Below are 15,792 nucleotides of genomic sequence, written 5' to 3'. Positions count from 1 at the left end.
TCCAATACTTTTCTATGGCCAGTGGTTTTAGGTAGTTGGCAACCTCCACCATCTTGGGAAGTATGTGGAACTCATTCGAAATTGTGAGTATGGCACTTCGTTTACCTCTAAGGTTTTAAGTGGGCACCAGGAAAGTGTTCTCTAAATTCCCATGATCAGATGACCGCGGGGAAGGATCGTCTTTTGTCTGTTCGGTTGGGGCCGGTGGAGAGGTAGCAGTTGGGGTAGAAAGAGTTGCGGTTGAAATTGGCTCAGAAGTTGATGGTGAAGGTACCTCGGGGGTAGAATTCCTCTGAGCGGAAATGTCAACAGGAACCCGAAAGCGAGACTCAACGTCTTTAACGATTTCCATTTCTATGAAGAGTCCTTGAACTTCTTCCAGTTGTGGTGTGTGAAGCTCTCCCGGATGAACACTAGGTTGAGACAATGAAGATCTCTTTCTTCTTTAAAGAGGAACTATTTCATCGTCAGTTCCTTTATCAACAAGGACCACAGTGGCTGGTCCTGCTAGAGTTTCTTTTGTTGAAGGCTTCTCCCGAGTCTCGGTCTTTGTGGTACATTTTCTCTTTGATTTCTTGTCATTGGAATGGGAACTTCGGGAGGAGGCGCCTTCACCGGAAGCGAGAGTGGCTTCACGATCTCTCTTCTGGTCAAGACCATTTTGCAATGCTCGTTGGGCTTCCTCTAGATCATCGAGATTTCAATGGCGTGGCAAGCAGAAGATCCTTTTGGAAGACCTACTTATTTCGAAAAAGAGTCAGTAAATTGATTCTAAGTCATGTTGAAAGAATGAAAGAAGGAAGGAAGAACTTTTAATTACCATACTTATTGGTTTTCCAATTAAATTTGGGAGCCATTTCTTTCTATCTTGGAGATTCCAATGTGAAACATCTAAAATTTTCTGTACCCATTGGGCTAGGTTCATAAACTGTGGTGGTTCCCAATGAGTAGTTGAAATAAGAAAAATACAAAGTTAACGAAGGAGGGAAGTTTTTTTAAAACACAGAAAGGAAACGATATCCGAAGACTTACAAAATAGGTTCCAAGATTTAGGAATAACAGGTGTTGTTGTCGGGAGGATGTCTCTGGTAGCAATGACAATGAACTGTTCTATCCATCCACAGTCATTATCAACATCAACAATGGTAAGGATGGTATGATGGTCGCGTTTGCTAAGTTTTAGCATACCTCCACAGAAAATATTTGGGGAATAGAGGTTGATCAAGTGTGCGAGAGTTAGGGTTTCCTCGATCTCGGAAAACAACTTCTGAAGGCAAGCCACCGTACGCCATACTGATGGGCCTGCTTGAGCCAAACAGATTTGTTAATGATGGCAGAATTCTAAAATTATGGGGTCGATTCCTTGACCTAATCTCAAAGTGAAAGGGTATGTATAAATATACATGAACCCTGGTTTGGAGAAAGTGACCCTTTCCACCTCATTGGGGGCGAAGATTTTAATGTTATTCCATTCGCAATCTTCCTTCACAACGGGAATGCTAGAAAGACGAATGGAAGAAGGATATATGCGAACATGCCAATGTTTGTTGTTTTGGGGATTAACATATTCTTTTTGGACTTGAAGGTGTAATTGGGTATTATGTTGAAGGGGTATGATGGAGTTAACAATAGGAGGTTTGAATTCGACATTAACTTCCTTTTCTTTGTTCTTTTTAGGGCCACCCCCGAAGAGAAGGCTGGAGTTTCCAAGGACAACAATGTTAGAAGACATGATGGTAAGAAATTTGAGTAGGGAGATTTTTACTGAGAAATATGAATTTTCCAATACGGTTCTGAGAAAATTCGAAGAAGAATTTGTAAAAGTGAAAAATAAAATCGAAGAATAAGAGAGAAGTTCATAAGTGACATAATTCATGGTCATGATTACCTTGAAAACTGACGAAATATTTGCCAAATCACAAGGTAACACGTGTTCGGTTCATTAAATACGAAGAGACGTGCGTCCTTTCAAATGTCAGAAATTATTCAAAAATTACCCTCTAAGAAAAGAAGTTTTATCTACATTCCGGTAACACTAAAGTATTGTCACCGAAAAGTAGGGGGACTATCTGTATAGGATAAAATTGGTTAACTACAGGTGGATGGATTACGAGGTAACACGTGTAACTGAATACAGGTAATATATTAGTCAGCAAATAGTTGACATCAGATACAAACATGAGCTTGGTGTTGTGTAAATTTCGAAGGTATGGGAACCGATAACAAAGGTTTATAAGGAAGACATCGATTGGGAAAGACATGATTCAATGAGCAGTCGTTACAAAGAATCTCTGTATATATAGCCAACCGTTATGCATCCATCAATGATGGTTTTTTTCTCATTCAAGAGGAGCTTGATTTGAAGATCTTGTCTCCCTAAATAGAGCTATAAATAGGAGAATTAATATCCATTGTAGGACACGAAAAAATCATCTGTACTCAAAGTCTATAATTTGCTCTCATATTATAAAATTATGTGCTTTCCTTTGTTCTTAACATTGTTCATATTATTGCTTTCGAAGAGTCTAATCATACAATCAGGCTTGTATTTCTTTTATAATCTTGACTCTATCCTTTCTTATTTCATATTTTTTGGTTAAGTTAATTCACGTGTCTAAAAATCACGTTATAAATTTTACGGTACCATTTTATGGGTAAACATTATTATGTGGAAAAGGCATACTACCCATAATAGTAATGACAAAATCATCTTTTTATTTTAGAGAGCAACGTTATCTTCTGGAGTTCAGTAAAACACAAGAGTAAGGACTGAGCCCAAAATCTAAACAAAAAGAGTAATTTAATAAGTAAATTTCCCTATAAGTTTATCATCCAATACATGTTATCCCAATACTTCCCTATAATTTAATACATGCTATCCATGTAATCTTAACTAAATTTTCCTGACAGTAATGACAGGTCATCTTGTAATTCTGGGTCAACAATATTTTTCGAATTTTCAAATTTACTACACAAGAGTCAAGACTTGCGCCAAACCCTTAAACAAAAAGAATAGACTGGTTTATTATGTTCTATATTAAATTCCACCTAATAAATTAAGATGCAAATTTCCTCATAATTAGTTAGATGTACACTATTTGTGCAGAAACAAAAATGATAAAATGATCTTAGTTAGTTAAATACATAGAGTGATTTAGGATTATTTTTTCTTGGGTTCGAAAATCAGTAGGAGATGATTTAATTACCTATTACAAATAATTTTTCAATTATATAATTCTTTTCATTAGAGATTGGTAAAATAAAGGAAATAATTTCGTGTGACCATTTACAATATGAATAAAATTCTTCCCAACAAATATATAAGGAGCTGGGTTAATCAAATATATGAGATGTTTTATTAGACTTTGTTCTCATGAACCCTACTATTAATGAAGAAATATTTTTTTAATTTTAGAGTCAACTTTAAAATAATTTTTTTTTTTCGTCAACTTCAATAAATTGTTGGATATTTTAAAAAAAAAAAAATTTAGAGTCAACTTTAATAAATTGATGAAATAGTCATTTACTGAACAAAGAGCAAAGACCAATGAGCCCAGCAAAAGCCAAACAAAGAAGAAAGTGAATCGTTATGCAAAAGACAAATGGTTAACAGCATTTTAAGTAAGAACATATTTCATGTAATCTGATAAATGTAATCTTGATGGTGGCTAATGAGGATGAAAATGGCAGTTTCACTACTCTGCTTCATCAGCATACAGCTTGTGATACACAAGGCTCCTCTCTGGTTTCTTACACTCTTGAAAAGGTTGTAATTATTTTCTTGCCAATCTTTAAATTTGATAAATTTAATTACAAGAATTACTTGTTTAATTTCTAGTATAAATTCATCCCCTCCCTTTGGCCTTTCATTTTTTACACATTTCTCCTTTTTTGCTTTCTTGTGAGAAATGGTGAGTCCTGTTTATGGTTTTCATTGGTTCTTTATTTTGTTTTGTTTTTTTGTCTGTAGAATGATCTCGTTGGTTTATCTTAATGATTGGTTAGCACCAGATTTTTTTATTTTCATGCATGTTTACATACCCTGATTGTTTATGATTATTTTTTATTGATGGTGGTGTCCGGGGCCAGTTTTTGCGCACCTCGATTATTCCACCGGATACCTGCTACCTCCCATCAGTATAGGTATCGGGTTTGTTTATGATGAGTTTTTGTTGATTTAATTTATTTCCTGTTTCATCTCTTTTTGGAACAAGAATTGCTTTTCTGATGATGTTTCAAGTCATGAATGTTATGTCATTCATCCCTAGATTATTTTTGTACCCTGAGGTGGCAAATTTTTTTGGTGGAGGGGGGGGTGGTGGTAAAGAAGATGTAAGTCCAAATGACACTGGATTTTCTGGACTCCACCTTTGCCTAAATGCTTGAGCTTTATAGAATCTAAATAGAATAAGAGTTTTCAAGTTGAATAAGAATTATCGCTTTCTTTCGTGTGTTTTTCGGGGTAAGATTGGTGTCGAGACAGCTTGCGTGCATCTCAACTAATCCACTGGCTTGTCGGATTATCATCATGTGCCTTACACATTTTTCTTCTGTGAATTAGGATTTGGTAGAGGTTTTGGTTTTCAAAATTCAATTCTTTGCGCCACTTCTTGTCTTTTGAGAGAAAGATGTTTTGTCAGATGCTGTCATTGTCTGATCTCTGAAAAAGTATTCTCATACAACATGTAACCAGATTTGGTAGAGACACTGCTCGATGTGCTCATTAAGTTCTATGAACTTGCTTGTTTGAATCTAAATTTTTAAGCCGAGACCCCATGTTGGTTTTAATACCACTAGATCCATAAGTTTTAGTCTATGCTTCTAGGTTCACATAAACCTACCTTCTTCTAAGAGGCCAATCCATGGTTGTTTCCTACACTCCTGCCCCCGAGAGGTTAAGCGTGCCACTTAAATAAGCCGGAAGAGAAAAGGTCCATACACTCCTTTTGCTGTATAAGGCTTGTGGAACATTCTTTTCTTTTCATTTGTTATCAAAATGATATCGTTCGTATCATGTAGTAATTAGTCTACTGCTTATTTTTAGTGTTACTGTTCTTCCTTTGGTCTTAAACATTTCATGTTTTAAACTTCTCAAATGTGATTGTTCTGATATTTCATGTGTGAAAGTTTATGTGCGTGTGTTTTTGCCTTGTTTTCTTTAATTCCTTCTCCAATTTTATTTGTTTTAGAAATGTTCTCATGTCTTTGTTTTGTTCTATCATTTTGTGCGGAGACTCAATTATAAAACTTATTGAAATAAAGGCTAAAGTTGCTTATTTTTTGTTGTTGCAGCACAGCAGCCACAAAGACAAGACCGCTTGATTCTCAGACGCTCCTGCAACTAAGGTGTTGGCTGATTTGTGGTATATCCAGTCTTAGTTTACTAAATAATTTCAACTTCAGTTCTCTCTTATTTCAGTGTTTTGATTTATTTGCCACGGCCAATTTTATGTGGTTTGTGGATTAGTGAGAAGTTTTGTTCAATGTCTCTATTTGGTGTGTTTGCTACAATCATCCTAAAATTTGTTTGCGCTTTATTTGGCAAGTGGTTTTCTTGTGAACTTTTACATGGCATGTGTTTTACAGTTTTCGTAAATTCTTCAAGTTTAATTTGGAAATTAATATCTTAGATGATCTTTGGCCAACTTGATCATCAATAGCCTCAATTTGACACTATAGGCACATCGTTTTTACTTTTATATCTTTTCCTTTTTGGTGTGGAGTTGGGGTAAGGCTGCGTACATCTCACCCTCCCCAGACCCCACTTGCGGGAATTTACTGGGTTTTTTGCCGTTGTTGTTGTTGTTGTGTGGAGTTGGGGGTGGGGGGAAGCTGACCTAGATGGTAGTAGAAATGTGAGCGTGTGTTTGGCTTGTGAGTCATAAGTAACTACAAACTCTGTAGAGGTTGCGGTTACCGTTGTAATTTCGTGTAATGCAAGACTATTTATTGCTGAGTTTCCAAAACTATATCATTCTTTTTAAGTCAGTGTCATGTTAAAAAGGGTCTTCAAACAAATGGAAGATTATATCCTGCTGACAACTGACTCGTAAGGGCATTCTGAAAATAGTTATGTTGTTCTTGTGCCTAAAAATTAAGAAAACTTGAGGATGTCTAATACTTAAGACATGATATTTGGCAATGGTGCAGCGCGCAGCAACTTATATTGATTCTTCTTCTTAGCCCTACAAACAACTTATACCCATCTTTTCCCCTCCCTCTAATGTACTACTATTAGAAATGATAATACGAGATTGTTCGTTGTTTTACTTTTGGAATTTATAAGAGCTTATGTGTGCTCTAGAATCCTTGTTAACTCAAACTTACATTGAACTTGTTCTTACATCATTGCAAATGACATACATAGAAGTTATGTACGTTTGAGTTTTACTTATAGATTTCACACATTTTAGAGCTTTTTCTATGTTTTTCCTTTTCCTTTTCTGCTTTTTTCCCTCTCTTTGTGCCTGCACCTTCTATATATTCTTGTTTACTATGGTATGACGAAATGTAATTAATTTCATTTGCAAAGTCGTGTTTGAGCCAGTTTTATAGACATTTAACTGCATTTCGTGGTAAAATTACAGGTCCGGCGAGAAATTTCAGGAAATTATCCGTGATAGAGTGGTTTAATTAGATCTTTTGAAGTAAGCTACATAACTTGTTACGAATTCTCAAATGGGGAGATACAATTTCAATGCGGGAAATACAGCCTTTAACGGAACTCCTAATGGTAGTAATGATTTTGCTACAGCCCCGGCAGTCGCTCTTGGCGTTGCTACTGGTTTGGCTGCAAATGGGACCACATCAATTGATTCAGAAAGCTCTTCTTCTGATTCTATCCGTATTTTGATAGATCTGAATGTTCCATATGTTCCTGACAGCGGTGACTCTGAGATAGATGGGCCAGTTGGATTTGATCTAAATGAGGTGATGCATAATCAGCAGTGCGTTTGCGGAAGAAAGAGAAAAGCACGTGACAGCACTTCCAGCAGCTCAAGCTCAAGCTCAAGCACAAGAAATCGTCATGCTCCTAGTCAGTCAAACCAGATCGCTCCTAGGGGCACAACAGGAGGAATTTCCATGTCTGGAACTTCTCGTACTATGAGTGACTTTGCAAGAAATACCAGCCTCGGTCTTCCGGAGCGTCAGCTAAGCATAGACCTAAATGGAATATCTGCTGGAAATACTCAGCGCTATTCACCAACTCCGTCGTGCAGGATGTCCTCTCTGCTAAATGCGAAATCAGCTGGACTCCAGCCTTTGATTCAGAGACGTAGTTCACCTGTACGACGCATGACTAACTCAAGCTTTGTAGAGACATCTTCAGTTCCTCGCATCCCTAGAGCAAATAATGCCGGGAGCTCTCTTCAAATGCAAGGCTTATGGCACGCTCCAACAGCTCCACCTTCTCAGAGTACACACTTTCCTGGAGCTTCAAGGATAGCTCTGGTGGAAAACGCTTCACATTTGATGTTCACTGAGCAACATACAAACTTCCATAGCGATATTCCATCTGCTTCAAGATATCAATCTAATGCTGTTATTCAGCCTTCAAGTAGTGCAATGAGAGATTTGACAGCAAATGAACTGAGGACAAGAAGAATTGCTGATTTTCTGAGAAGGCGCTCAGAGTTCAATGACATTCATCCTCCATCACTTCCCCTTGTAATTGGGGAAACTGTTGCTGCTGATAACAGAGATAGGCTGGTGTCTGCGGTTAGTTCTTCAATCATAACATGAATACTGTTCAGTTTCTTAATTTCGTTGAGCTCTCAAGCCATTCTCTTTCCTACATGGATTTTCTCGTTTATTTAGCTATCCGTCTTTTGGTGCTGAAAAATTTTCCCTTAAAATATTCCCTCAATCCTCCCTCTCCTTTTAAGTACACACTGCATTCAATATTTTCGGAGATACTTCAACTCGTTGATGTTTTTATATCTGAAGTTCTTAGGCATGAAAGTATACTTGACTTTATGATTAGTTTACCTGCTTTTAGTACACGTCCTTTTTTTTTAGAAAGATTAAATATTTTAGTGATCAACTTGTAGATTCTTTAAGATGTGCGGTCTACACGTTATGATTTTTTCTCCTATTATTCCATGTGATGCTTTAGAGAGAGTGTATATATACATATAGCATGAGCCCCTTTCGGTACATTTTTCTTTCTTATCTGGTTGAATTTCCTACAATGAATTTCCTAGATAATGTGTTGTATGTGGCTTAGTTTATAAAGTGTTTGCTTGTGCATAGGCTGTTAACATGCATTTACTGCACGTAAATAGGTTTGTGTTCATAATATCTACGCGTTGTTGACTGTTTTTGAAATATTAATACTCACTTCGATTATCATTGTTCTTTTCCTTTGCATATCTGAAGCATACTTTTCGTCTTCTTATAATTATTTGTGACTATCACCCAATTATCTTCAACACATAGGCTGGTGCTGTGAGGGAGCCGGGGCGCAGAAATCAACCCATTGTTATCGAGGTCAGCATTCTGCATACTTTACCTAGTATGATTATAAGGAAGTAGTCTGATCTCACTTGCCAGTTAAACCGCTTTTCATTTTCATGTTATTTGGCTTAAAATAAGATTTTGTGAATTAAGACTTGGAGATATGATCTACACTTGTTACCAGCATGATTGAACAAATCCATATTATGCTTGCATGAGTAACTTGTAACGGGACATAGTTATACTATTAAATACTGTTCATTTCCAATTGGCGATTTAAGAACATTAAAAGCTTGTGTTCATAAAAATAGGGTTGCCAAATGTAATCTTCGCATGTTAGATATGCTCTTCCGTTACTCTATTACATTGTTGTTGCTATTGTTTGTTGCTTTATTTTCACCGTTCCTTGAGGTGAGAGTATATCAGAAACAATCTCTCTACCTTTATAAGGTAGGGGTAAGGTTTGCGTACACTCTACCCTCCCCGGACCCCATATGGGATTACACTGGATTCGTTGTCGTTGATGTTCATGTTAGATATGCTACTTCATACTTTGGTGTATGACAAAGTGAAATGTAGAGCTTCCATTCATATTTTTTCACGCAATTTTGTGTAAGATGGTATGCAAAAATAGTCATTGCTACTGAGAGCTCAAAATTACAGGAAAATGAAGAAGATGAACACGAGGCAGCTCAACAGGGTGCCATTCATGTTAATACTGAGAATCTATCTTATGAGGTAATTAATGCAATGAGCCGCAATACATGAATGTGTGATATGGTTTAAAGTACTCAATCAAATATTTTCTCAAATAACGGGTGGTTTGTGTTTTAGGAATTGCTGGCACTTGAAGAGCATATGGGAGATGCAAGCACCGGATTGAAGAAGAAAGTTATTTCTACACTTCTGAAGCAGCACAAGTATCATCAATCGATCAACATGAACGATAGCAATGACTCCTGCTGTGTATGCTTGGTAAGGAGCACCAAACTTTTTCAGCTGTCCTCAGTTTTACGCTTGCTTGCAACCTGATTCTTTCTCTTTGGATGTGTATAGGATACTTTTGGCGTCGGGGACAATCTTGGAAAACTTGACTGTGGCCATGAATTCCATTATGATTGCATCAGAAAGTGGCTGAGGGGCAAGAATTGTTGTCCTATTTGCAAAAGGACTGCTTTGACACCATGAGATAGCAGCTCATGGTTCTCGTTGATTGGCTTGGCGGACAAGATGGGGGAATAGAATTATCCAATTTTTATTTAGTTTGGTGTCTTTTGTTGTTTTTCAAGTTGTAGCTGGGGATATCTCAGTTCTAGCTTGAACAATGGTGTTTTTGACTTTTCCAATTTGGTGTTTTTGTGGATTTTCAGTATTAAGTTGGTACTAGCTGAGAACTTTGAGATGCCAGTTTTAGCTAAACTATAACTAATATTAAATGCTTATTGGATTTCAGTTGTTTTAATTTCCTTGCCAGTCTTTTTGCATTAAAGAATGTGTGCTTGAATTGAATGAATATGTGAATATGATGTTTAACTTTAATTTATACCTATACATGCATGCAAATGAGACTAATAGAAATGATTATACATACAAGTAAACTATATAGATTTTCTTGTTTTGTCCCTTAAACTTATTCGACCAACTCTCACTCTCTCTTGCTCTACTACTCCCTCCCTTCCTGCAAATCTTATGCAATGACCATGCATGTAAATTAAACTTAAAGAATAGATTGTGAGGATTCCGGTTTGGAATCAAGTTATATACACTGCAATCATAAATATTTTTTACACTACCAATATATTTTATATTTCAATCAAATTATAGCAGGTTATTATTCTATCTTCCAGGGTAGCATATATATATCTGTTAAAAAACTTAGCTCAAAATAATAATATGAAATAAGCAAATAGACAAGAATGTAGAGAGAAAGAGCGGAGAGATTCTTATTTCTTCAAGTGTTTTCCAAGTGTGTATAATGTGATGCCCAAAACCTCTATTTATGGGATGGCATTGAGGTAATACAAAGGGATGTCATGAACATGATATTAACTATTGAGAATATGGGGGAAGATCATGAAGAGGTTATGGAGGTGTGGGAGTTACAGCTATAATGGTGAGAAGTAGTGGGGATTATCCACATAATGGAGAAGAGTAGTGTCACGACCCAGTTCTCCCTCCGTGAACTGTCGTGACGACACCTAGTCTCTATGACTAGGTAAGCCTAACAATTTGCGGAAAAGAAAACGAAAGATAAAACTAGCCAAAAACTGCGGATAAAACATAATAAAACGTTTAGATGTCGCTCGACATATACAAATATAAACTCTCAAATTGAAACAAATCCCAAACCCCGGAATATCATGAAATCACAAGCTGTGGAATAACTATAAAGTACTCTAACTCCAGAATATCTAAACAAAGTAAATACAGGAGAGCTAAAGCTAGAAGTGAGAATAGGGAGGGACTCCTCGGTCTGCGGACGCAGCAGATATACCTCGAAGTCTCTGAAGATCGCCTCGCCTCACTGAAAGTATGGCTGAGCCGAAGTACCTGGATCTGCACACGAAAAATATGTGCAGAAAAGTTCAAGAGCACACCACAACGGTACTTAGTAAGTGTCAAGCCTAACCTCGACTGAATAGTGACGAGGAAGGTTAGGGTCGTACTGATTATAGATGAAAAAAATAAGGTAAAACCGGATAGAATATGACAACATAATTATAATGCTAGTAGTCTATAACGAATAAAATCACAGAAATAAACTAACTCAGTACCCAGAAATAGCAACAGGGGATCTCCCGAGATATCGTCCCATAGTCTGAATCATAAATATGCAGGGAAAACTCCCGGAATACCAATCCGTAGTCCCAAAGTAAATATCCAGTACATGGGATCTACCTGGTGTTGTCCCGTAGTCCCAAATATAAATGTGCAGGGGGATCTACCGGAATACCGATCCATAGTCCCAAAGTAAACATGCAGGGGATCTACCGGAATACCGATCCGTAGTCCCAAAGTAAACATGCAGGGGATCTCCCGGGATATCGTCTCGTAGTCCCAAAGTATAACACACAACAATCTCAGAAGAATTTATAGTTCTATTCTAGAATTTAAGCAGGAAATTCTACTCTAACATGTTGCACATAGCACAAGTAGGCAATTAAAGCAGGTAAGACAATTAAATCACATAAACGTGTTTTTCCTAAACTAAGCAAGAGGCTTTAAGTACAAATATTTCCCAATTATAAGAAAACATATATATTAACTTAATGAAAACGGGATTTCAACAATTAACACGTGTACGCACTCGTCACCTCATATACACGGTACTCACATAACACAATACCAAATCCTAAGGGGAGTTCCCCACACAAGGTTAGGCAAGTCACTTACCTCGAACCGGCTCAATCAACTCGAAATCACGTTCTTGCCACGAGTACCCAACTCCAAATAGCCCAAATCTATTCAAAGTAATTGCACAATGTAAATATAACTTCAAGTAACTAATTTAGCTAATTAATTCGAAGTTAACACGCGAAATTAAGAAAATCATCCAAAAATCCCCCGGGCCCACATCTCAAAATTTGGATAAAATTTACAAATTCAGAACTCCCAATCACTCACGAACACACTCGAACAAAAACTACCAAAATCCGACGTCAAAATCTCATTCAAAACTCGAATTTTCAATTAGGGAAACCTCCTCCTATTTTCCAAACTTTTACTCCCAATTTCCTTAATTAGAAGAGGAAAACAGCAATAGATTATAATTCTAGGATCAAAATTAAGATAGAAAACGTTACCCAATGTTTCTCCTTCAAAAACCCTCGAGAAATCGCCCTCAACCAAGCCGAGACTACATGAATGTGTGATATGGTTTAAAGTAATCAATCAAATATTTTCTCAAATAACGGGTGGTTTGTGTTTTAGGAATTGCTGGCACTTGAAGAGCATATGGGAGATGCAAGCACCAGATTGAAGAAAAAAGTTATTTCTACACTTCTGAAGCAGCACAAGTATCATCAATCGATCAACATGAACGATAGCAATGACTCCTGCTGTGTATGCTTGGTAAGGAACACCAAACTTTTTCAGTTATCCTCAGTTTTACGCTTGCTTGCAACCTGATTCTTTCTCTTTGGATGTGTATAGGATACTTTTGGCGTCGGGGACAATCTTGGACAACTTGACTGTGGCCATGAATTCCATTATGATTGCATCAGAAAGTGGCTGAGGGGCAAGAATTGTTGTCCTATTTGCAAAAGGACTGTTTTGACACCATGAGATAGTAGCTCATGGTTCTCGTTGATTGGCTTGGTGGACAAGATGGGGGAGTAGAATTATCCAATTTTTATTTAGTTTGGTGTCTTTTGTTGTTTTTCAGTATTAGTCAAGTTGTAGCTGGGGATATCTCAGTTCTAGCTTGAACAATGGTGTTTTTGACTTTTCCAATTTGGTGTTTTTGTGGATTTTCAGTATTAAGTTGGTACTAGCTGAGAACTTTGAGATGCCAGTTTTAGCTAAACTATAACTAATATTAAATGCTTATTGGATTTTAGTTGTTTTAATTTCCTTGCCAGTCTTTTTGCATTAAAGAATGTGTGCTTGAATTGAATGAATATGTGAATATGATGTTTAACTTTAATTTATACCTATACATGCATGCAAATGAGACTAATAGAAATGATTATACATACAAGTAAACTATATAGATTTTCTTGTTTTGTCCCTTAAACCTATTCGACCAACTCCTACTCTCTCTTGCTCTACTACTCCATCCCTTCCTGCAAATCTTATGCAATGACCATGCATGTAAATTAAACTTAAAGAATAGATTGTGAGGATTCTGGTTTGGAATCAAGTTATATACACTGCAATCATAAATATTTTTTACACTACCAATATATTTTATATTTCAATCAAATTATAGCAGGTTATTATTCTATCTTCCAGGGTAGCATATATATATCTGTTAAAGAACTTAGCTCAAAATAATAATATGAAATAAGCAAATAGACAAGAATGTAGAGAGAAAGAGCGGAGAGATTCTTATTTCTTCAAGTGTTTTCCAAGTGTGTATAATGTGATGCCCAAAACCTCTATTTATGGGATGGCATTGAGGTAATACAAAGGGATGTCATGAACATGATATTAACTATTGAGAATATGGGGGAAGATCATGAGGAGGTTATGGAGGTGTGGGAGTTACAACTATAATGGTGAGAAGTAGTGGGGATTATCCACATAATGGAGAAGAGTAGTGTCACGACCCAAGTTCGCCCTCCGTGAACTGTCGTGATGACACCTAGTCTCTATGACTAGGTAAGCCTAACAATTTGCGGAAAAGAAAACGAAAGATAAAACTAGCCAAAAACTGCGGATAAAACATAATAAAACGTTTAAGATGTCGCTCGACATATACAAATATAAACTCTCAAATTGAAACAAATCCCAAACCCCGGAATATCATGAAATCACAAGCTGTGGAATAACTATAAAGTGTTCTAACTCCAGAATATCTAAACAAAGTAAATACAGGAGAGCTAAAGCTAGAAGTGAGAATAGGGAGGGACTCCTCGGTCTGCGGACGCAGCAGATATACCTCGAAGTCTCTGAAGATCGCCTCGCCTCACTGAAAGTATGGCTGAGCCGAAGTACCTGGATCTGCACACGAAAAATATGTGCAGAAAAGTTCAAGAGCACACCACAACGGTACTTAGTAAGTGTCAAGCCTAACCTCGACTGAATTGTGACGAGGAAGGTTAGGGTCCTACTGATTATAGATGAAAAAAATAAGGTAAAACCGGATAGAATATGACAACATAATTATAATGCTAATAGTCTATAACGAATAAAATCATAGAAATAAACTAACTCAGTACCCAGAAATAGCAACAGGGGATCTCCCGAGATATCGTCCCATAGTCTGAATCATAAATATGCAGGGAAAACTCCCGGAATACCAATCCGTAGTCCCAAAGTAAATATCCAGTACATGGGATCTACCTGGTGTTGTCCCGTAGTCCCAAATATAAATGTGCAGGGGGATCTACCGGAATACCGATCCATAGTCCCAAAGTAAACATGCAGGGGATCTACCGGAATACCGATCCGTAGTCCCAAAGTAAACATGCAGGGGATCTCCCGGGATATCGTCCCGTAGTCCCAAAGTATAACACACAACAATCTCAGAAGAATTTATAGTTCTATTCTAGAATTTAAGCAGGAAATTCTACTCTAACATGCTGCACAAAACACAAGTAGGCAATTAAAGCAGGTAAGACAATTAAATCACATAAACATGTTTTTCCTAAACTAAGCAAGAGGCTTTAAGTACAAATATTTCCCAATTACAAGAAAACATAGATATTAACTTAATGAAAATGGGATTTCAACAATTAACACGTGTACGCACTCGTCACCTCATATACACGGTACTCACATAACACAATACCAAATCCTAAGGGGAGTTCCCCACACAAGGTTAGGCAAGTCACTTACCTCGAACCGGCTCAATCAACGCGAAATCACGTTCTTGCCACGAGTACCTGACTCCAAATAGCCCAAATCTATTCAAAGTAATTGCACAATGTAAATATAACTTCAAGTAACTAATTTAACTAATTAATTCGAAGTTAACACGCGAAATTAAGAAAATCGCCCAAAAAATTCCCCGGGCCCACATCTCGAAATTTGGATAAAATTTACAAATTCAGAACTCCCAATCACTCACGAACACACTCGAACAAAAACTACTATAATCTGACGTCAAAATCTCATTCAAAACTCGAATTTTCAATTGGGGAAACCTCCTCCTATTTTCCAAACTTTTACTCCCAATTTCCTTAATTAGAAGAGGAAAACAGCAATAGATTATAATTCTAGGATCAAAATTAAGATAGAAAACGTTACCCAATGTTTCTCCTTCAAAAACCCTCGAGAAATCGCCCTCAACCAAGCCGAGACTACATGAATGTGTGATATGGTTTAAAGTACTCAATCAAATATTTTCTCAAATAACGGGTGGTTTGTGTTTTAGGAATTGATGGCACTTGAAGAGCATATGGGAGATGCAAGCACCGGATTGAAGAAGAAAGTTATTTCTACACTTCTGAAGCAGCACAAGTATCATCAATCGATCAACATGAACGATAGCAATGACTCCTGCTGTGTATGCTTGGTAAGGAACACCAAACTTTTTCAGTTATCCTCAGTTTTACGCTTGCTTGCCACCTGATTCTTTCTCTTTGGATGTGTATAGGATACTTTTGGCGTCGGGGACAATCTTGGACAACTTGACTGTGGCCATGAATTCCATTATGATTGCATCAGAAA

The 15,792-nt window shown here is 37.0% G+C and overlaps 1 protein-coding gene and 1 long non-coding RNA gene across 2 annotated transcripts; one reads left to right on the top strand and one right to left on the bottom strand.

Moving 5' to 3' along the window:
* The first annotated feature begins 3,548 nt into the window (after nucleotides 1-3,548).
* LOC107762005 (uncharacterized) lies at nucleotides 3,549-9,871 on the top strand. The gene is made up of 7 exons (XM_075244494.1): nucleotides 3,549-3,766; nucleotides 5,293-5,363; nucleotides 6,588-7,719; nucleotides 8,440-8,490; nucleotides 9,121-9,195; nucleotides 9,292-9,432; nucleotides 9,514-9,871. The coding sequence occupies exons 3-7, from the start codon at nucleotides 6,679-6,681 to the stop codon at nucleotides 9,643-9,645; spliced, it is 1,440 nt and encodes a 479-aa protein (XP_075100595.1). The 5' UTR covers nucleotides 3,549-3,766; nucleotides 5,293-5,363; nucleotides 6,588-6,678; the 3' UTR covers nucleotides 9,646-9,871.
* A 593-nt stretch (nucleotides 9,872-10,464) lies between these two features.
* LOC142176803 (uncharacterized) lies at nucleotides 10,465-15,485 on the bottom strand. The gene is made up of 5 exons (XR_012705609.1): nucleotides 15,370-15,485; nucleotides 14,959-15,026; nucleotides 12,261-14,121; nucleotides 11,851-11,918; nucleotides 10,465-11,013 (listed from the first exon to the last, which is right to left on the bottom strand). It is a non-coding gene; the product is annotated as an uncharacterized LOC142176803 (long non-coding RNA).
* Nucleotides 15,486-15,792: the final 307 nt, after the last annotated feature.

This window comes from Nicotiana tabacum, chromosome 22 (assembly GCF_000715075.1).
Source record: "Nicotiana tabacum cultivar K326 chromosome 22, ASM71507v2, whole genome shotgun sequence".
In the NCBI taxonomy this organism is placed as follows: domain Eukaryota; kingdom Viridiplantae; phylum Streptophyta; class Magnoliopsida; order Solanales; family Solanaceae; genus Nicotiana; species Nicotiana tabacum.
Note: the sequence above shows the minus strand (reverse complement) of the source record. Positions and strands in the feature narration are given on the sequence as shown.